This window comes from Mixophyes fleayi, chromosome 5 (assembly GCF_038048845.1).
Source record: "Mixophyes fleayi isolate aMixFle1 chromosome 5, aMixFle1.hap1, whole genome shotgun sequence".
NCBI lineage: Eukaryota > Metazoa > Chordata > Amphibia > Anura > Limnodynastidae > Mixophyes > Mixophyes fleayi.
The window spans coordinates 78,284,168-78,307,712 of NC_134406.1; the positions used below are offsets into that span (position 1 = coordinate 78,284,168).

General features: G+C 37.3%; 1 protein-coding gene across 2 annotated transcripts in view; it reads right to left on the bottom strand.

Moving 5' to 3' along the window:
• Positions 1 to 308: 308 nt before the first annotated feature.
• Positions 309 to 23,545, bottom strand: part of PIK3R4 (phosphoinositide-3-kinase regulatory subunit 4) — a 38,516-nt gene continuing 15,279 nt past the window's right edge. The window contains exons 8-20 of one of the 2 annotated variants that reach the window (XM_075212433.1): positions 21,916 to 22,061; positions 21,494 to 21,697; positions 20,366 to 20,567; positions 19,013 to 19,200; positions 18,524 to 18,734; positions 16,990 to 17,155; positions 14,441 to 14,605; positions 13,479 to 13,690; positions 12,619 to 12,765; positions 10,846 to 10,946; positions 9,619 to 9,707; positions 8,239 to 8,350; positions 309 to 904 (exon numbers count right to left, since the gene is read on the bottom strand). In XM_075212433.1, the coding sequence (XP_075068534.1) occupies positions 734 to 904; positions 8,239 to 8,350; positions 9,619 to 9,707; positions 10,846 to 10,946; positions 12,619 to 12,765; positions 13,479 to 13,690; positions 14,441 to 14,605; positions 16,990 to 17,155; positions 18,524 to 18,734; positions 19,013 to 19,200; positions 20,366 to 20,567; positions 21,494 to 21,697; positions 21,916 to 22,061 (2,114 nt within the window). In that variant the 3' untranslated portion in view covers positions 309 to 733. Of the gene's footprint in view, positions 905 to 8,238; positions 8,351 to 9,618; positions 9,708 to 10,845; positions 10,983 to 12,618; positions 12,766 to 13,478; positions 13,691 to 14,440; positions 14,606 to 16,989; positions 17,156 to 18,523; positions 18,735 to 19,012; positions 19,201 to 20,365; positions 20,568 to 21,493; positions 21,698 to 21,915; positions 22,062 to 23,545 lie in introns of those variants that run through there. The other variant, XM_075212434.1, reaches the window with a different exon arrangement.

A 23,545-nucleotide genomic window follows, 5' to 3' on the forward strand; every position in this document is an offset into this window, starting at 1 on the left:
AGTGGAATGTTGGGGGCGGAAGCCGTGATTGCAGAAAGTCGAGAATGGAGTGAGAGGAGAGAAAGTTAGACAGGTGGTTGCCTCCAAACTACTTGAGCGATTGGTATACAAAGTGAGAGGGGGAGGAGACAAAAAAATAGGGCAATAGTTGGAGAAAGAGGCTGGGTAGATAGAGCAAAGTTATGCAAGGACAGCAGGATGATTCCATAGCGGTTATTATTTAATCTGTTATTTAACTTGCTGATCTCCCTGACCAGCCTGTGTCTTCAACACATTTTGAAATGTATTGATAAATAACACTACATAAATTTGGTATACAGATGGTTCTTTAATATCAGGACATTCGTGCAAACACATACTTTTGTCCGCACTCTTGTAAACAAGCTTTCAAAATATAAACTAACAGAATTTAAATATTGTGAATCCACAGTTTAGTTTGTGTACACATGACAATAAAATAGCAGTTTCTGTATGTACAGATTGCGAACAGAGAGAGAACATTTTCCAAAAGCTATATTGTGTTTTCAGAGGTTCTGTATAATACTAAGGGCAGTTTGCACAGAAGACTTGTGAATTTTATTTCAAAGCCAAGTTGTTATATTGATGGACAGAGTATTATGCTTGGCCAGCAACCATGCTCATTGGCCTCCAAATCTATGCCATGCACAGTAGACCTCAGCGGTTGCCAAAGGTTACAGATGTTGCTTGAAGAGGTTCCAGTTTCATAACAACTTTATTTCCAGACTTTTACAATCCCATCCCTAGAAGCAGTTACTATAAAACCTTGCGTTGTTTGAAAGGTGGCCATGTCTGTAATAATATCATGATGTCCTGCAGGTAATGATTCGGGTCCTCTCCTAGGGGCATCTTCACTAGGCCCCATTGTATGTTTACTCTGAATTTCCTGCACATTAAACGAAAAAATAAATCGGCAATGAGGGGGGGGGGGAATAGAAAATATTCTTAGCAATAAAAGTACAAACCACATTTACTCAGTTAGAAGAACATTGTATTGTCATTGCAAATATGTACAGATGGTGATAGACTACATACACTTGGGTGACACTATTAAGTAGGTGCTTTGAAAGGAAATCGTTTATAGCAAGTCCGTAAGCTTAACAGAGCAGCACTGTGTCTAAACGATTGTCAAATATAGTTCTATGTATACACTCACAGAACTTAGCCCAGTGTCTCTCATGCTGAACTTTATTGAGACTTCACTATAACTTAAGTTACAATAGCTTACCAGGGTGCACCATAATCATAGACAAAAATATCAATGTAACAATATATTTAACAAGCTGTGAAAAGTATTATTTTTCACTTGTATATTTTTCTCTTAAAACTGCAGCCAAAGCACAAAGGAAAAAGACAACACTTAAATAATGCAAGATTGGTCACTACTGCACTCCAGTGGAATGATGTAAAATGACAGCCGGTTAACATACAGTTGCATAAAAGCATAATTTATTAAGATATGTAGAGATTTTAAATGGTTTGAATTGCACCTTATGCGCAATGCTTTACAACAGAGCTATCCTACTGGCAAGCAAAATGACAGATTAGTCTAACAGAAGCTTTTTTTTGTGGTCCCATGGATTGTAAGGTAACATTTATTTTTTACTTTTTTTTTTATAATAATATTTGGCCTTCTAAAACCCATAGTTCTAACATTGGTACAGCCCACTTCATGGAAATACTTGGACAACATTATTTTACCAATATACAAGACTAAACTGCATGGACTAATATACAATAGAGATACATAAATACCGGTACATTGACAAAACACATACAGAAGAGGTGCCTAATAATTATTGAAGAGTATACCACAAACCTATAGGACTGCAGGTCATTATAAAAGGCATGTAGTCTGCAAGGCTGGTTACTTGTAATACATTTGCAGACCTGATTCTTGAATTTGACCATGTTCCAAGCTTTAAGAAATTAAAGCTTGGAATATGGTTTAAGCAAGATATCCTAGTATGAGTAGTAGTCGGTAAGAGTCAACTGCAAAAGTGCGGGTCTTCAGAGCGAATGCATCAATTTGTAATTGGGAAGTAACATTTGCAAGCCTAGATGGTGTCGTATTTGGTGGTGGTGGTGGTGGTGAGGGGGAATATGCATGATTTGATGGGAGTTGGAGAATTTACATGTGCACTAGAAACAGGAATGTGCTTAGTTATGGACCAACCATTAAAAAAAAAGAGATTCCAATAAGATAATTTTAATAAGACTCCCCACTAAAAGAACTTGATATTTTTTATTTTTTTTTAAACTCTTTATTTAAAGAGGAAACAACAGAAAAAGATACAATCAACACCAATGACATGAAAATATTAACATTCAAAATGTCTCCTCTATGTTTTATATTTTTATATGGGTAGGGAGGGGGAGGGGGAGGGGGAGAGAGAAAGAAAGAGTGGGGGGTAGGAAGGCACAAATTATGTTAACAGTATAGCTAATAAATAAATAAGCAAACAAACTCGGAACATTGCTAGAGAAAGCTAAACCACACACTTAGACTACCAAAAAGAAAACTGGTATACAAACATTTCTCACCAGCAGCGCACCATATCCAGCCCGGGGGATCCGGAGGCGGCCCAAGAGCTACATTCTGTCTGCAAGAGGGGGGGCCGTATTGGATAGGCAGCTACGGCTTTCTAAAAAATACCACGGGGCCCACACCCTGTCGAAATTATGTGATTTATCATGAAGGTAGCACGTTATACTCTCCATGCTTGCGACATGTCTTATGTAAGACCGTAGCTCCTGCATAGAGGGAGCCCTAGGGTCTTTCCAGTGCTTTGCTATTAAGGATTTAGCAGCTGCCAAGATATGGGATATAAGCTTATTTGAAGGCCCGCTCTCATCAGGTATAGGGCGAGAGAGAAGGAATGACCAGGGGTCCAAACTTATCTGTTGTTCTGACACAGAGTTTATGAGTGTGAGAACCATGTTCCAGAAAGGAACTATGCGAGAGCAGGTCCACCATATGTGTAACATCGTACCTCTCTGGCCACATTCCCGCCAGCAGCTCGGAGTGGTCGTAGGAAACATTCGAGATAGCCCATCAGGAGTATAGTACCACCTATAGCACACTTTATAGGCAGTTTCCTTAATTAGTGTAGAGATCGAGCTCTTGGCAATCCCCTCCCTGACCTCCTCCCAGCATAAGTCGTCTGGAGGAGGACCCAGGTCCCTCTCCCATTCCCACTCATGTCGGCCTGGAGCATCGAAAGTGTAGTCTATGAGCCAGTTGTATATCTGGGAGATCATCCCTTTAGTGAGAGGTGAATGTAGACACATATATTCAAAGTAGGTCGGGGCCCGGAGAGCCTCCCGGGGGGGGGCAAAGACATAGCGAAGTGTCGGACCTGGAAGTACTCAAAAAAAAAAGCGGACGAAACGGTTCAAAACTATGGTGAAGTTCCGACATAGAAGCCCAAGTTTGATTGACCACCAGGTCCGAGACCACTCTTATTCCCGCCTTTATCCAATGTTTAAATTGCTGCGTGGAATTGGCAGGAGGAAAGTGTGGGTTGCCCCAGAGAGGAGTCAGACGTGAGATAGGGGAGGACAATTTATATTTGACCCGACATGAGTCCCAAAGGGATAAGCAGAATTTAAGGGATTGAAGAGAGGAGGCCGCTGGTGGCCTATCTGTATTGTTCAAGCCCCAGAGTGATGCCATGGAGGGGACCCCAACATAGTGGGTCTCCAGGTCCATCCACGTTATAGACTTGTACGGGGCATAGCTTACTGTCACCTGGGACAGATGGGATGCCAAGTAATAAAATTTAATATCTGGGAAGCCCCTGCCTCCCCGAGCCCTAGGCTTTTTAAGCACTGCTATTGAGATTCTAGGGGGCTTGGCACGCCATATAAACTTTAAGAAGGAGGAATGCAAATCTTTGAACACGGATTTGGGGACCCTCACCGGGAGGGTTTGAAAAAGATATAGAAGTTTCGGGACCAAGTTCATCTTAATAGCAATAATCCTCCCCAGCCACGATATAATATAACTCTTCTAAGTCTCCAAGTCCTGTTTGATTTTTGACAGAAGGGGGGGAAAGTTTTCCCGATACAATCTATCATAGGTCGAGGTGATATAGACTCCAAGATATTTGATTTTACTCGCCTGCCAGCGTAGTGCAAAGTTAGTCTGTAAACTGTTCCTGAGGGATGGGGAAGCATGAAGGAGCATGGCCTCTGACTTAACAAAATTAATTTTGTAGCCAGATAGAAGGCCATATTCATCTATAAGTTTATATAAGGCGGGTAAAGACTCCTGAGGATTTGTCAGAGAGAGAAGTATGTCGTCCGCGAAGAGAGACACCTTAAATTCCCGCAGCCCCACTGTCACACCTGAGATCGACGCCGACTGTCTGATCATCGCCGCCAGGGGTTCCATCACTAGTGCAAAAATTAAGGGCGATAGGGGGCAGCCCTGTCTCGTCCCGTTGGAGAGCGAGAGAGGGCTAGATAAAGATCCGATAACCAAGACCCTAGCTGAGGGGGAGTTATATAGGGCGGAGACCCCGGTCAGAAATTCAGCCGAGAAGCCGTACGCCTTTAGAGCAAGGGTCATAAAATCCCAAGAAATTCAGTCGAACGCCTTCTCGGCATCCAGTGAGAGCAGAACTTGATATTTTTATTAATTCTTGGACGTAGTGGAAACCTGCCTCATCAGCCTACACTTCAGATTTTGGTTCACTACACACAGAAAGCATATTTCTAGGAGAATTTTTTTGTATAATGTGACATCTACTAAAGACAGACCCAATGTCCCCTTACCCTTCAATAACTTCGGTAATTTAAAGGAGACAAACAGTAAAGATAAAATAAATGATCGGGTGGTTGTAATGTGACAGTAGGCTGAACATGACTTTTTTCTTTTCCCACCATAAGTATTTCAAGACCACAGGTTGTAGGGCGTTTTTTAATGGGTACACTCCTTGTCACCCCTCCATTATGTCAATGACTGCCGCCACACTACCGCTGTGGAATGATCTCCCAATCTATCAGGGTAAGCTGTACTCTCAAAGGCTTCAAGTGTGCCCTTAAGACTCATTACTTTATTCAAGCCTATCAGCCTTCCTTCTAACTCCCCCCCCCCACTCGAAACCACGCTATTTGTGTCTCTCTCTTTCCCTTAGGATGTATGTTCACACAAGCAGGGCCCTCTTCCCTTGTATTCTTCTTCTAATATTCCATCACCTTCTGTACTTCATGGCCTGCTTCCCTAACCCTGTTTTCTTGAGCACAGGTCTACTGCGCATTGGTCATTCTCACTCACTGTCCTGAAAATAACTTGATCTGCATTACCAGGTTTTCTATAGATTATTTGTTTATTCAGTATGCCTGGTCTTTGTATTTTGCTTTTCATGTATCATGTATTCTGTTATGGATCATTACATTCTGTATACGTCATATACGACGCTGCGGACCTTTTGTCTGCCTTAAAAATATAAGAGAGTAATAATGGTTCCAAAATCAAGAACAAATGAAGAGGACGTGCTTGACAGGCATGAGGTGAGTAATTAGCACATCTGCACAAATAGAAATGTATTGCACCTCTATTTTGTGGTTTGTAAATGACATTTTGTGTGTGTTTATTGGGAAGCTTTTTTTTTTTGTATGAATGCCAGGGAACCAAACTTTGCAGAGTTCGAGATTTTGTGACTATTCAAATAAAGATCAGTTTGGAAAGAGGATTTATGCTTTGGCAGTTATTTTTTAAAATTCTGTTTGTCTTGAACAGTATATTGGTTAGTATCATCTCGCAGAACCGTAGAACGACTGACACAAATATCAACAACACAGTAGATTAAATTGAATTTGATGTGAACCTTGTTATGCTTGGATGAAATAAGCATCTCAAATATTGGTTTGAAGCCAGTGACAGCAACAATCAGATCATTTTCCAGTCTCGAGTAATTTCCTACTTTGTTTTGAACATGTGCAAAACTTTTTTCTCAAAAACAAGTTGAGGCCCGTGAAAGTAGATCTGTACAGCCATGTTGCCTTTTCTGCCAAAAATCAAGTCAGATTTGACCAAGTAGTAACATTTTTAGTATCCATGAGCATAAAATGATCAATGTTTTTCATTAATATTTCATGTTTTATTACTGTACTGTCATTAAACAAGTTAGGGGAACACGCCACACTCTTGGAAAACATGATTTAAGCCATGTAGATGATAGATCAAAGTAAACTATCCTTTGCATAAGGCCTATCTCCCTTTTCTTTTATGAATCCATGCCACATAAAAGTCAAGTGCTTGTTAGTAAAGCAAATCAATGTTTTCTGCTTTAATATCATTGTGCAGTTGTTCAATATTTTATGCTTTCGTTAGAGACTGCTTAAAACATGCCTCAAGTTGTTTTGTTTTTTTGGACAAGTTTATCAACACAAAGTAAGAAGTTTGAGAGGACCAGTCCTTCCTTTGCTCTCAAGTGTCACCGAGATCTGTGCTGGTGTTCTTCCAATCTGGCAAAAGCCAACTAATTTGTGGCAAAATTGGACAGATCTGGCCGCAGGGTACACATGCAGAGAGGAAGGACCTCGTAGGGCCTGTTAATAAAATTAGCACCTGACATCACCCCAAAGCGGTCATGACTCGATCAATATCAGTTGGATCAGGGAGATGTTGAGATAATTTACCAAAACCGCTACTGACATCTGTATGTGTGATCAGCTTAAGTGTACAATAAAAGGACAGCGAGATGATGGGGGTAGTACTAGTTTGGAAAATTAGTAAAAATGACAATATGATTTTTTTCTATACTGGTTTTTCATATCATACCACTGTCATTCTATTTTCAATTTTATGACAACTATCTTTTTCATTCCTTAGCAAGGAGCCGGAAATCCATATCAAAGCACCCAGTTAGAAATATCCAAACTTAACTTCAAAATCAGTCACCCATGATGTACCATCACAAATCTGAAACAAAGATCCGACTGGACTTTCCTCAGCAGTGTTGGAGAGGATAAGGCAGCAATGGGTTAATAAAATTCAACGTGTTCATTCCATTTTTATTTTTTTTTAAGAGAAAATTGCATTTCACTGGACTTGTAGTTATAATCCTGTAGCAGATGTTTGGATGGTTTCCCAAAAATACTATACAATTTACTCCAGGTTGTGAAATGACTAAAGGAATAAGTTTAAATAAAACCGTATAAAGCATGGTCTCTAAGGCACTTGGCTGCTAATCATCCCTTATACTGAACACACCATTAACTACAACTATTCTGGTGTCACGTAACAGTACGGTCATAGAAAAGGAATCTCGGCACCCAGAACAAGATGAATGAGGGAGAATAGCAGCAAAAGAAGATGAGTGGCCAGGACAGCAGAAAAAGGCAGTTTTAACATCTGACATCTAAAGTCAAGCCAAAAAATAAAGTCAATTATGATGCTCCCTCACATGTACATGCAGACATCTCATCTTTCACTTGGCTATAAGAATGTATTAAACAGCATGCATTGTTTTTACAATTTAAGTGTACTTAAAAGCACCATTAAGACTTAAAACTAGTTTACTTCTCCCCTCTGACACCCCCTATCCAAAAAAAAAACCATTCTAATAAACAATCAACAGAATTAATCTTTATCTTTATATTTTGTAGGTCCAATAACTCTGATGACTTGAATGATATATTTTGTCTAATTTTGCATAACACTGCATTACTGGCATGGTTAAAAAATAAAGTAAAAAAGAAAAGAAAAAAAACAGCCTAAAAACTGGTTTCTTTATTTAAATCGAGCTACTAATAACACACACACACAGGCTTTTCTCACCCATGTGCTTAAATGTATAAGCAGATTAAAATGTGCCTCCAATTCTTATCACAATTTTCTGCTAACACCAGAGAGTTACATTAATTTCTACATATGAAGAATAAATGAATCAATCCAGTACACTAATGTTATATGACATTATATATATATATATATATATATATATATATATATATATATATATATATATATATATATATATATATTATTTTGCAAACATTCCTTGGTTACCAACATACATATAAAGTACATTTTGTGTTTCAATACTCAGATTCCATTCATTCCCAGTTGCATTGTAAGTGACATTTACTGGACATTTTTAGCGAAAAAAACTATATAAAACAAAAAAAAAATCTAAATTTATAAAATAAATAAATACTATAGGCTTATAACAATTACGTATTTTAAAAGACAGTTATGTAAAATTTTACCTGTACAACTTCTGTGCCCTCAATTATCTTGCTGAAATAAGATACAGGTGGAAGATTGTTGGTGCTCCCTGCAATTATGTATGATCTCTTTGGACAGGCCAGATTCCAAAATCTGATAAATAAATTAAAAAAAAGTGCATTAAAGAGCTGAAAAACATAGGGGGGTATTCAATTGGCTGCGTTGTTGTTAAAAGGAACACGACCTGTGCATTATTACAGTTATTACGGTAATAGTGTGTGTAATTACCGTTATTACGCTAGTTCCAATGCTGGCTTTTTCTCGCAGCCAGGCTAAAACTACCGTAATAACGGTAATAGTTTTAGCGCGGTGGTACTTCGGGGGGGAATTGAATTCCCCCCATAATGTGATAAGTCTCTTATCAATGTTGTCACTTGTGCTATGGTGAAATGATGCATGTCTAACAGTAAAGTCAGAGCACTTGCAAACATTTGTAAATACAGAACGATTGTCTCCTTCTTAACTATGTTTACTCAAAATCAGAGAGAAAATAAGTTCACCTGACACCATAAATGAAAATATTCAACATAACTACTCATATCATGCCATTCATTTAATAATGATATAATAATGAATGGCATATCATGCCATTTAATAATGCTTACACTTTCAGTTATTTGTCCTTTTTGTCTCTTGCCTGTCATTTGCCAATGGCACTACATTTAAATCAGAGGGATGCCACCAAGTCTACCAAGGTGAAAATGGGCTACTCAGACTAGACGCTCCTGGCACTGTAGGTCAGGGAAATTGAATGAAAACAATTGTTTTGATTCTGGGTCTCAAGGTAGGCTTTTTAATTTAGCTCCAATTAACTTTTGAGTGATGCTAGTTTAAATCTAAGCTACACCCCCTTCCATTCTTATCTGTCAGGTACGCTGAATGAACCCGAATTTATGTGAGTTTGTGTCTGGTCAATTGGAGATGATGCTGATGTACTAGTTCTAAAAGGAAGGCTCTGAAAAGCAAAGCAGAAAGAGGACTGCGGTAAGTCAGGAGTGCCAAGACCAAGTGCATAGTCAGGGTGGGATATTTGTTCTGTACGCTTCTAGAGACACCAGGGAGGTTCAACACTGCACTTGTTAGCACCTTGAGCTGGATGAAATGAGCTAGTAACAGGAGGTGTGTGCACATGCTAATGAGACTGCAGCATTGTAGATGCAGGGGAGTGAGAGAGGCAGTGACAATTCCACTAAAGGATAGTTTCAGCTCTCTAGTGTCTCATCTACTGAGCTTTATGTAGACTAGTTCACAACCTACACAGAATTAACACTAACAGAGTGGTTTGACCTTTAAAGACACAAGTATTTTATCTTTATAAAAGATGCCAATTCTGGGAAATTATTCCTAAAAGAGAAATTTACCTTATTTTCATGTCTGATCCTGCAGTCAATAATATGGGGTTCCCATCGGCTGGGCTACAGTAAATCCCATGAACACTGTGTGGTGAGGGCTGTTAAGAAAAACAAGCGTAACAAACTACTGTATGTGACTTTTATAATAAACTAATACAATACATGGGCCAAACTCATCCATATAATGGTAGACATCTGTCTCAATAAAGGAAACACCATTGTACAATATTTTCCCTGGCTCCTTTTCTCCTCCCCAGTAGAATGTGACCCATCAGATACATAAGGTCCCCTTTAGAGATATACAGGATCCACCCTGAGTAGTTTGGATAAAATTTTGGAGTGGGTTAATTCTGGGCGACTCAATGAGGTCCTTGGTTTCACACTCTAATTTCTTTTTTTTTTTTAATACTTACCTAGCAGAATGTTGATTTCCAATAGATATTGAAATGATCATTATTTCATTTGCAGGTACAGTGTGGTAAGGAGTAACCAAGTTTACATCATGACATTTTCTAACATCAAGTGAAGGGAATTCTTTTTTGAAAGATTTGCACTCCATCATTATCAGCAGTTGTTGAGCAATGGAGAGGAGGAAAAGTTGCATCTATTTTCCACTGGATTTGGACAGATCTTGACGCTAACAAACCAGAAACTGTACATATTCTGGTCTAGTAAATCGGATGCTTAGAATGGATGAAAGTCCACCAGTGCTGAAAAGTTCCAGCTCCTCTCCTTGTCCATTGGTGCTGAGCGTCAGCTTGTACTTGAATAATGTAACAGTGGGGTACTGGGTACGCACTAACTTGAGGGGTGGGGAGTGGGTAGCAAAGTCACAGAAAGCTTATAGGCAACTTATCTTTGCCATTTTCCATTTCTTAACATATCTCCCATTCTACAATCGCCAGTAAGTAGGCTATATTTTTGTTGAGAGGAAGCAAAATAAATTCTCAATCATACTTTCTCTACTTTCTAACAGAGATGCAGTGAAAAGTCAGGGAAAATTGATGCATTTAATCTGTATGTTTTCATATATGTAAAAGATCAGTGTTTGTATTTACTTGTATATTAATAATCTTTTAAATTAAGTTTTTGTATACGTATGATTCAACTAAAACAAAAAACTGTATCCCCATTGTTGAAACTTATTACATCGCAAAGCAGAATTGTTTCAACTCTCCATGACATGGTGATATACTGTATTTACACAATTAAGTGATCACACCAGAAGTGACATACCTGCATTTCTGAGAGTGGGGGTGCATTGCTGGCCCATAAGGTGAATCGTCTGTCTCCAGTCTCCATGTCCCACATGGAGACTTCATTATTGCCTTGAACAGCTAGTTGTGTGATGAGAGACAATGGCAATTAGAAGTCTACAGTGCAGACAAACAGAATATCCATAAGTACTGTATGGAAACAAAGTTCTCTTCTTCAGTAAAAATAACACAATCTACACCAATATTTACTTACGAAGCCACTACTGGTTCTATAAATTATAATCCCTTATTGAAAATCTGTTTAATTCTCTGATTTAGAGCCATTATTGGCTATCGACTACTTAGTAGTTGCTAATCTACTTCCGTTTACATAATAAATATTTTATACTATAAATAATTGTTTATAAATGACTCGATCTGAATAATTTAACTTGTTATTTAGAAATCTATTAATTTATACTTTGTTCATCCACTAACTAAATGTTGCATTTAGTTGTCATCAATGTTGTCATCATATATTATAAATTTATTACGATTGGTTTGAAATTTTGTTATATATTTTATAGGTTACAAACCCATCAATTGGCTTGAACAATTACCACTATTTCGTTTTGGAGGGTTTTTTGCATCTTTGGCTTCTAAGAGGGCTGGCAGTAACCCTCTGTTTTTTCACATCTGTTGATTGGTGAAGCACCATTGAGAGCATTTTTTTTCTAAATTAGTCTAATGTTTGCAGGGCTACTAAATATTACATATACTTTATTAGAATGTGGTCTTTATATATGAGCCCTAATACATTTATATGTAATATGCCTTTAGTTTTAACATATTTAATTTTATTTACACTGTTTAATGTTAAAGTGTGTGTTAAATAAAATAACATAGGTTTAGACAACAATATCTAATGCTATTTTTCAGTATGTTGGAGAGGTGATCTGGTTCTGCTGCAGGCAGAAAATCATATCACTGAGGTTTTGCACTGGCCCAGCAGGCCCTCTGTAATGCATGGTACAATATCATAGAAATTGCTTTATCTATATGTTCAGATGTACAGGTCCCTTTCTGAATGTGAACAGAGTTCCTCTAGACTTGTGTCTGTAGCTGAGAACGCAGGGGTCTGTCCCTTTAGGAAGCATTGTCAATCATTAGTGCAGTCATCACTGTAAATCCTACAGCGGAGGCAGGTAAAGGGTTTACATCCAACAGTTAACATCAATTAATTGAATGTAAAGTAAGAACAACAAGGTTCTCTTTATAACCTCCAAGACAAATGTTAAGCTTCAAATAAAGTTTGCACTAAAGCCAAATTACATTCAGGAAATTAAAATCAGAAAGCATGAACGCCAGAGCATTGACATTAAATTAACAGGAAATATTTAAATCAGAAGATTTTTGAAGCATTGCCATGCACATAAGTTAACAGGTTTTCTTAAAATGTAAGACAAAAACTGATCCAAGTATATTAAGCGAAGGATATGCTTTTACGTCAACAACGCTAATACCTATTTAGTCAGGATGTAAATAAGACAAATAATGAAGTTATTCTTAGGACTTTCATTTGGAGATGTCATACGTCAATGATTCAATTCCAGTGATCTGATGATTGTGTGCAATGATTCCATTTTTTGGAAGATCTTTTGAAGTACACTGCATTCATGTGACACACACCCAGTAATCTCAATGATCAACATTGAAAATAGAAATTGTTGCAAGTATGGGCACCTTAAAGCACTATACAAGCATAATGGCAAGTAACCAAGCCTATGTTCTCAGTTACAAAAACAGCACTTACCTGCTATGACCCAGGACTGATACATTGTATGCATGCTCAATGGATGCATGAGGAGGCGCCGAATCCGTGCCCGTGCAGGATGAGTATGGCTGGATATTGGCAACTGGAACCTCATATCCCAGCATGCCATTGTGCCACTGCTGGTACCTTACACAACAAAATAAAATCTTAGTCAAGTCAAAGTAGCCATACAATGGTAAACATTTCCAAAGACAGGGACAAGCTAGCACAGCACAGTAACCCATATCAACCAACCAGCACCATTAATCAGTCATGTGCATGGTAGGCTAAGGAATGGCCGATTTATTGCATTTGGTTATTTTAGCAAAGTAAATAGTAAACAACAACTTACTATGCCATAATGTGTCACTATTTTACTGGTATCATGGATAATATTTCCTTACACCCTTTACACACCAGACTTAAAGTCCTTTTGTGCATTAGACCACCCAACGCCTGATCCTTCTACTGGGAACTCTACGCCAAGAGTATGTGTATCTTGACCTCCTTGTTAACTCGTAAACTTTTGGATTCTCTGACACGGAATCCTTTTTTTTGCTGTTGTGGCTGTATTATGTATTTTGATCCTGCTAAACAAAATAAAAATTAAAAAAAAAAAAAAAAAAAGCCTTTTTTCATGATCCTGAAATAAGACTGTAAGGTACAAAGGAGTAAAGCTTGCAGGAGAGCAAGTATTTTGTTTATCAAAGCACTGTCATCTTAAAAGGTACTAATAGTGTAAAATAAAATATTAAGCCAAGTTTTACCAGTGTTAGAAATGTGGCAATTGTGCCAAACAGTAGTAAGCATACTACATATAGCCGAGATGGAAACAATGTACATGCAGAACAGTGCCTTACCAATACAAAGCCAGCATTGGTGGATATCCACTGCAAACGAAGTTATCAGTCCCAATCGCAGGTCGTGTTTCAATGTCCATGCACTACTGGAGGATCTTAGATCCCAGCCAACCAACGACCCATTCACTGTGGCATAGGCAAGAACAGACTGTGACCCTGAATTGAACTGATGCATATCTACGACACAGCCATCCTCCTGTAGATCCAATGACCTAGGCAGCGTCAATCGAAAAAAAATTGAGATAAGGAGGTCTACATTAGAACCAAAAATAAAAATGACAGTACAACCTTTCATCATCAAAATTTACTTGTATAGCGCCAGCATATTCCATAGAGCTTCACAATTGGGAACAAACACAGTAGTAAAACGATACTGGGTAATACATACAGAGATGTAGGAATGCCCTGCTCTCAAGCTTAGCTAAAGTAAAAATCCTAAATAATTTTATTTCATCATGTTGAATGATATCACTTCCACTGAAAGCTAAAAGCATATGGAAACACCATCCCTAAGCATATGGAAACACCATCCCTACCCAACTAGAGGAACTACAGGGATCCTGGAACTCAACTCTCCTGCCAGCTGAGGCAGCCATCCACTCTGTGCTCTCAACACACTACATTTCTGATACTACTTCCACTAGGGGACCCGACCTGGCATTGAGAGGGTGCTGACCGGCAGGGTCCAAATGGCGAGGCAAGACAGCAAATTCCTGTGGTTCTGCTAGGAGGGTGTTACAGTAAAAAAATGTTGTTTGGGGTGGAGTAATTGTATATGTATGCCGATTGAGGGTGTAATACTACAATGAAGTCAAAATGGCAATGTCTGCTCATGCGAGGTCTATTTTTCTCCCTACCCTTCTATTTAAAATAAAAGGAATGTTGGTTAAACATTCAAGGGTACTCATCATCTGCCAGCTTAATTACTTTATACATACAATATATTAAATATTAAAACATACCTGCTTTGCAATGGGTGAATTTTTGGAGATTTTGGTGGTTTAGAAGCTTCAATACCAAGAAGTTGGATATTTCCATTGTCTGACGCCACAGCTAAGTAATGTGATCCCTGGCAGAATGTTAGTGTCTTAATATGTCCACCGATGCGAGAATATGTCAATATTGACCTAAGTCACAAAACGGGAATACTATTACAGAGATAGTAACCAGACATAAATGTAAATATGAAGCGGACTGTCCATGTTGACAGTTCTCAGTACTGCAGGATTTAACTCATTCAATAAGTAAAAAGAAGCCACATAATTTATGGATTAAAATAGATCCTAGTATAACCTAATAATTACTCATAAAAGCGGTGTCTAGCGGTGCTATGCGTGTTAACGGTTTCTTTCTTATCATCACTTGAGCCAAATATCCTTTGGATTTATACATAGCTGAATTATTTTGGTGAATACATGCTGGTCTTGTGAGTTTAGATTGTAGGTCATACAACACCTATATTAATGGACTCTCTCATACCCAGGTAATTGCCATAAGATTGGTGGAACATAGATGTGGTACCATTTTAAAAGTAGAATAAAATTGTTAAAAGGTTATTATAAACCCGAGTCCGACTTCTGTCAGGGGTAAATATTTTGAAGGGATTTTGAGGGATGTGATTCAGAAATATACTTAAGAAAAATAAAATAAATTTGATAACAGTGTCAGCATGGTTTCATAAAGAGGCGGTCATGGTCATGTCTAACAAATACAAACAAGTAGTTTCAATGAGGATGCTAAAAACTGGACCTTGCAATTGATGTGGTATATTTAGAGCTTGTGAAGGTGCTCCGTATTGGTCCACAAAATAATCTGGTAGGTAAGATAAGAGTTCTAGGTCTAGGGGTAAAAGTATTTACAAGGATATGGAAGCAGAGGAGGGAAATGAAAGTTAAAAATACAACATACTCAGACTGGACTAAAGTTATAACTTGTAACAGAGTCACCATTGAGCCATGTTTTTGTCAATTTTTTTATTAATGAACTTGTAGATGGCCTAGAAAGTAAAGGTCTCAATAATTGCTATTTTACCAAGCGATGCAGGGTCATTAACACAAAGCAGGATTGTAACTTGCTATGGAAATATTTAGACATAAAACACAAACCTGGCGATGAAATAGCAGAAGAAGATTTAATCAAGACAAATGTAGGTTAATAACTTAGGCCATAATAATGACTATGCCACTTACACATTAAATGTAATAGAATTGGATGAAACAGATAAAAAAGAACTTTGGAATATGAATGAACAGAAAGCAGAGTAGCAGCACACAGCGTGCCAAACTGCGGCTGCAAAGGCAAATAAAATTATTCCTCTGTTGCATGAAAAGAGGTAAATAACAAAAACTAGGCTTTCTTCTGGGGGAAAAAAAGCTCCTTAGAGGTAACCTAATTCAAATGTACAGTTATAATCAAAGTCATTACAATCATCATCAACATTTATTTATATAGCACCAGCAAATTCCGTAGCGCTTTACAATTGGGAACAAACATTGATAAAACAATACTGGGTAATACATACAGACAGAGATGTAAAAGAACCCTGCTCGCAAGCTTACAATCTATAGGACAATGGGAGTTAGAAACACAAGGGCATGTGCTACATCATATTGCACAATGGACCAGCTAGAACGCAAAGGTAAAAGTATTGAGTGGGGGTATGTGTTGCAGTTGTTGGTCAGAGGGTTGTTGTCTTGTGTAATTTGTCTTGCAAACTTTTCATTCCCAGGACTACACAGAGGACAAAGAGTAACAAAGTGCGAATAGAAGAAAGACAGTTTCATCATCAGCACAGGACAGGATTACTGCAAGGGTGGTTCATCTGTGGAACTCCCTGCCCCGTGAGGTTGTAGTAATGGTAAACAGACTTTGAAAATGGATTGTATGCCTTTCTTACTAGAAGTAATATATGTAGCTATATTTAGTAGAGGGCATTATGGGGGTTTTAAATTCAGGAAATTTGTCCCATTTGGGTCAGAAAAAGATTTTTCCCCCTGTGAGGATAAATTGCCAACTATTCCCACTCAGTGTCAGCTGTGGGAGAAGCCGCAGAGAGGTAATAAAGAGATTTGTACCTCTGCAACACTTCACGAATGGTAACGCATTGGCCAATGACATGTTATGTTTCCCACTAGACACTGCAGTGATGTTGGTCTCCTGTGCTTAAATGTAAAAGACTTCTGCTTTTCATTTAAATATATTTCTGTAAGGTTTCTGGACCTATATAAACAGTAAAGCTGCAGTGAAGAAAACATTGGATTAAAGATCAGCGATGTCATCACTATTAAACTTTAATAACATATTGTAGGCTACATTTGTATCACATTTAGTCTCTTACAATAACGAATACATTTATTGAAGGGAAAATGATTCACAGAAAGCCTGAAAAGCTTAATAGAAGTGTGATATTTACATTGTGGGTTTTCTAAAATAAAGTTAGAATCTACATAGTATAACGCTCATTCACTTCAATTTGTTACTGAACAACTCATTTTTACACATTTTGTTATACCTTGTGGTTGTAGTTTTTCCTTCCATTTTTTGACTGTTCCAGATTTTTACTGTGCCATCATTGGAGCAAGTAGCAAAAATGGAATGTTCATCTGAGACGCGTATCCGGTTTACTGGGCCCCTGTGTTCATGTAAGTGTGCCACCAACAAGCCTTTAGGGTGCCATCCTGAGAAAAACATTTTACAAGAAATTTTAATCAGCAGAAAAAAAAGTTTAAAGAAAATGTTATTTACTAAATCGACAAATTAAATTACACTGCATCACCTAAATAATGATATAATCAACTCCATCCGAGGACATAAAATGGAAAATATATCATTAAAAAGGAGAGATAATAAAAAAAAATATATATATATTTTTTTATACTTTGTAAATCCCAATTCTGTGCAATTCGAATTCCTTAAGAGCTCATACATATGGGTAATTCATTTGTTTCAATGCTCATTTGCATTGCACAATATTCAAGACATATTGAACAGAAATATAAACAGATATTGTATAAGAAAGATCCCCAAACGAAACAGAAGACAATGGAGAACATCACAATGAGGAACAGCTACAACAATAGATGACAACACTAACAATTTCACAAATAGCTGGAATGGGTGATATCACATATAAAATCACAATAATAAACACAACTGATGACATAGTAATGAAAGACATCACCTATGAGATTATAATAACTGAATTCGCTGAGGATACCAAACTGGGTGAAAACTTGGTGACATCAAAATAAACAACATTGCAGTGGATGACCTCACTGGTAACAATACAATGCCTTACACCAATGAAAGAATGATCAAAAAAAAAATAAAAAAAAATAAATCACATATGACATTGTAAATGATAGCATTACCAATTATAACACAATGGCAGGCATCATTGATGAAACCACAATATATGCAATCAGATTAGTAACATCACCAATTAATTGTACTTGTTGTCTTTCATTCTGATGTCTCATATTTTAAACAACAATCACACAATGTGTGAATCACTAGGGGCATCACTGGTCGTAATTCTTGATATAACTGATGATACCACAAAGAATGACATCACCAAATAAATCATGATAGTGAATTACTTATGGACATCACAATGGGTGATATAAAAATGGTCAAAATTACAGATATGTGCAAAGCCACTAATGACATCACTAATGATAATAATAATAATAATAATAATGGTTGACATCACCAAAGCTATCAAAATAGCGGAATCACCGAAGATGGATATCTGATGATATCAAAATGGATGGGTCGCTGGTGACATAAGAATATATGGCATTACAATGTGTGGCATTACTGGAGAGGTTACAATGAATTATAACACAATGGATGATATCATCACTGGCATCATAACGGAGTCCATCACTAATGACATCACAACTAGTGAAGACTGTGATGAGACAATAACAGATAACTACTGAGGATATCATATTAGGTAACATCATCATTGATATCACAGAGGAAGATATATGGAATAAAATTGTTTACTGGGATGCAATTTTCATTTAAAGTCTGCTGTGTACCTGTTGGGGGTGGTTTAGTCTCCCACTCAGCGCTCTCCATCATGTACTTGGCTAATCTCTCCGCATTGCACTGTTCCCGCTTCTGCTGGATGAGCTGCTGAAGCTCACTCTTACATGTGGTCATGCGGATTTGTAAAGCTGAAGGCTGAGATGTGCTTGTGTAAACCTGTAAGGTTGGTCTCCGCGATTGGATTCCTGGTCCATCAGATGACTACAAGAAGTTAAGCAATAAACAAAACAATTGTTAATGTTTTTAATGCTTTATATTGTCATTACTTTGCACATTTTATAATATTTAATATTGTACAACACCATCTAACAAGGTAAAATGGTTACAATGTTATTAAATTCGTAAAAAAAGTCAGCATAAAAGATGAAGCATCTGACCACCTTCTGTGGTTAAAGCGGTATCCTAATGAAGAGAATCAATTTACCCACACATGCCGTGCAGACACTGTCTGATGTACTGGATGCTCTTAATGTTAGTACCTGTGGCGAGGAGGACAGAGGTGCATTAACTGCTGCGGAAGACTCTGAGCGCAGAGGCTTTGAGGCCTCCTGGTCGGCAGGAGGCAGAGTTTTAGCTACACCCTGGTTTATGTTCGCAGGCTCCATTACCCCAAACATGCTCTTCCACTCCTCGTTCACATTGGAATCTTGCTTTACATGCTTTCGAGCTAGAGTGAATGGAATATAAATAAATGAATAAATAAACGTCAATAAAAAAAATTGAAATAGGGTAAAATGATTCTTCACATTTCAGACTAACTTACAATTTATAGAAATGTGGCTCCTGACAATGTTTCAAGAGATATAGCCATGACTTAGGAGTTAAGCTCCAATCTTAAGAGACAGGTCACTTATACAAAAAAAAAGAAAAACAATCCTAAGACGAAAACTCCCTACTTACCTACTCCTGCCATCAGGATAAACCACTATTTTAAGATAGTTGGGGGGACTTGGTCTCATTAGTCCTATCAGAGGAGGCGTCCAGCAGGACAAGTGTTTTGAAATAGGAGGGACGAAAGGGTGCTTATGCTTCAAAGAGTGAAACTCCTGGAAGCGGTAGTCAGCCACTCTCAATATCGTGCAATTGAATGAATTAGGGATCTGACAGGTTCTGGGACAGAAACATTTGCTGCATACATAAAGCTCATCCCATACAAGGACTTGTATGGGATGAAAAATGTGATCCATAGATTGAGGGAGGGGGCCTCATTGTCACGAAAGCATTTTGGTCTGGTTTGCACAGGCGTGTGGACCACCAGGGTGGAAGGTTTTAGGGCCCCTTGTATTCAACATGGACTTCTTAGTCAGACATATGTGTACATAAACTATAAAAGCAGAATCTATGCTACCATGTTTGAACACCAGCTTGACCCCTCTAAGTTATGTTACCAGAAAAAGGGAACTAGACAAAAAAATGACTTCTCTCATTCTGTCTCCTGGAATGGAATTGTCTGTATCCCCTACTGCAGATGGAGAAACATTTGCAATCTGATGGCTGAATTACAGCTCTTAAATCAGTTTCTCAGATGTATGAGGAGTTAAAATGCTTAAACGAAGTTGTTGGAATTTGCTTGATAAACGCTTGTTGACGGTCTATTACTGTTGTAATGAACAGAACAGATGGGTGAGGGGGGGGGGAATTAAACAAATTTTCTTTGTTAACTTGATAAAGACACAAACAGACAGACTTGTTACAAAGTCCGTAAGTACTTTGTTACCATAAAACGAAACATGAAAGTAATTACTTAATCATGTTGAATTGTGGGATATAAAATAAATATAATTATTTGGATGGAGCTTCCTTTTAAACTATCAATTTTTTTTATTACTTACTGCGTTTATCGTCAGTGTCCAGCTTTGTTTTTACAAGATCAGATTGTCGTCCACTGAGGCCCAAAAACTGTAAATCAATTACACCTTTTAAAGCACTTTCGTGTATGTGACTCTGATCTGCTACATTCGCCTTGGCTTTGTTTGACTTTAGCATGAAATCTTTCAGTGCCAAAAGCTTATCTTCTTCATCTTCTGTCATTCCCTGAAAACAAATATACATTAGTAACATCACAGAGAATATGAGGAACAGTTATTACTCAAAGACAAAGTACCCACTGTCACTTTGTAAAGTGCTTCCATTATAACATAAGCAGGTGCCTTCAGCTCTCCATCCACTGATTCACTACAAGTCCCAGAAGCTAACATCTCAATTATTTAGCAACAGCAATGCATGCTAGATTTAGATTTATATGTAAGAAAGCTTCACCACGAACATAACGCAGATAGCTCCAATTTGTGGTACCTTCAACCTCAACAAAATGAAAAGTAAAGATTTTTCCAGGCTTGTGAATGCCATTGAAGATTTTTTTTAAGGAACATGCCATTTACAACACAGGGTCAAAATTAGAATTTACTGGACTTCAAATTAATATTTTTTTTTAAAAGGGATTCCATCCATGCAAACTAAGTAAATAAATATGCTACCACAAGGAGTCTGAGATACACATTTTTCCTCTGATGCCTTAGCTCCCTCTGCTGCCAGGGGCCACTTAGCCACAAGTGATGCTTGTTCCAGAATTACCTTTATAGCTAAAACAAAGCACAAAAGGTGTTTCTATAATGTTTTTGTCCAGTAAGCAAAACACAAAAAAAACATTGTCATTCTATTTGATAGAGCTAAACCTAAAATAGAACTTGCTTTATGTCAAAAGAAAATATTATTTATAGTGTTTAAAGATTTTGGGGTATATTTACTAAACTGTGGGTTTGAAAAAGTGGAGATGTTGCCTATAGCAACCAATCAGATTCTAGCTTTCAATTATTTAGTACATTCTACAAAATGACAGCTAGAATCTGACTGGCTACTAAGGCAACATCTCCACTTTTTCAAACCTACAGTTTAGTAAATATACCCCTTTATCTTCATAATATAAAGGTTTCCTTCTCTGATCTCTAATATTTCCATACCTGTGACAGCAATTTTTTCACGAGCTGAGCAACAGCAGGGTCTTCTGGAGGAGGACACTCGAGGAGAGTACCATTCCTCTTCTTCTGCCGCATCTGCAGATGTCTAAACAGACTTGCAATATCCTTTGATCGTAGGGCATAGTCGAATATTGAGCGGCTTACAGGCTCCTTTAGCACACTCAGCAAGACAATTTCTTTATCAATCTGTTATTAACAAGGGGACATCAATCACTAAATGGATATAACTAATAAGGAGATGCAAGGCAAAATAGAACATTTTAAAGGGGTACTTATTTCATTTCACATATATACAGCCCAACTGTATTGTGTTCTTAGCTTGCTTGAAATGACATATCTACTACCCCTCAGACACACGTGCATTCAATTTACAAAGTGATTTTTTTGTGCTGCAAGTTACATACCTGAATAATAGGTTGAGTAATAAATGGATGTAGATAGGGCATTAACTTACAGTACACATCAGCAATGTTTAACTGCTGAGCTACTGTAGTAATAAACCCCACAGCTCCATATCGTATCCACAGGTTTGGGTGGCACAAAAAGGGTGCTGAAAGAATAAGAACGGTCTTAATCCAAAATTGTAGATTTACAGGTTACATTTAGTACAACCACATCTTGTTTATTTATAGCTATTAACTATTTCACTCCTGCTGCCAAGTCTTCCAGAATGTGACATCTATCTGCCATGATCTTCTTAAAGAAAAAGTACTGGACATGCATGTTTTGGAACATTAAAATGAGTACTCCAGTATGGACTTAGAATGGTGGCTGAAGACCCCCCGTAAACATTTATACGTTTATCTGTTCTTTTGTAAATTTTGCTGCCCCCTCCCCCCCAACTTCCAGTTGCGAAAACGGCCGGGAAATACATTTGGAGAGAGACAAATCAATGCAGAATGTGTTGCATTGCTATTATATTTTATTACAGAGATTACTTTGATTAATAGTAATCACATATACCATATTATAAAATTTGTACTTGGTTTTTGTATATTTTTTTTTATCAAGTAAAGATAACAATGTGTTATTTTCAAATATGTTCATATTTTTCATTTGTATGTTTAATCCAAAGTTTTTCAGATAATGCTTCTAATAAAGAGGATTTAAAAGAAAAGTAGTACTTCAATGCCTTTTCTCTCTCATATTGGCTATTAGTTTTTGGATCTACACAAAACAGAATGCTGTAGCAACTTTGCAGTATAAAATGACTTGTAGCAAATACCTCTATACCGTTTTCTTTTAAAAAATAAATAAATAATCAAAATCACTGAAAAGAAAAGATAATACATGCTTTTGAAAACTTGCCTAATGCAAAAACCTTAAGTGCCCAAAACGGTTCCTTATTTTTGGTGTTGGCCATTAACATTATCGCCTATATAAAATGTTTGGTTATACAATACACAAATTCCTTCTCCGCACCCAATTAGTTATTAGTAAATTCTACAGAGTCACTGCAGCATGAAGAGTAAAGCAGATGAATATCAGCTTTTAAGGCTAAGAAACCAAGAAAACAATCTGATTGTGGTGTTGAGCTTGTTCTAACATAACCATTTTAAAATTATACATTTTTTATTCCTTACAATTGCAGTCAAGAATTCAGAAAGATAAGTAAATAGATGCACTATATTACTATTAGAATTACTTTTAGCCTTTTTTTAAACCACATAGCTACAATTCGTTTATTAAGCATGTGCTGGATTCTTGTATTTTCTACACTTCAACTGTGTATAACCAGGACTTAACTGTAGACATATGTTCTCCTTAACATTCTAAAACACAAAAACAGGGGTGAAATTCTTATGTTCTTTCTCATAATTACCTTTTAAACCTGATTTTGAATGCTATGACTGGGCAATTTTGAGTGGGGGGAAAATACCTAAGCTATGAAAGTCAAAATCAATCCTATATAAGGCAGTCTTTTGCTACTGTTAATGGGACATCAAAGATCATCTAAAAGGAAATATATACGTTAATGAATATATACTCAAATGCGAGGGGAATCACAAACGTAGGCATAAAGCAGACAAGCTG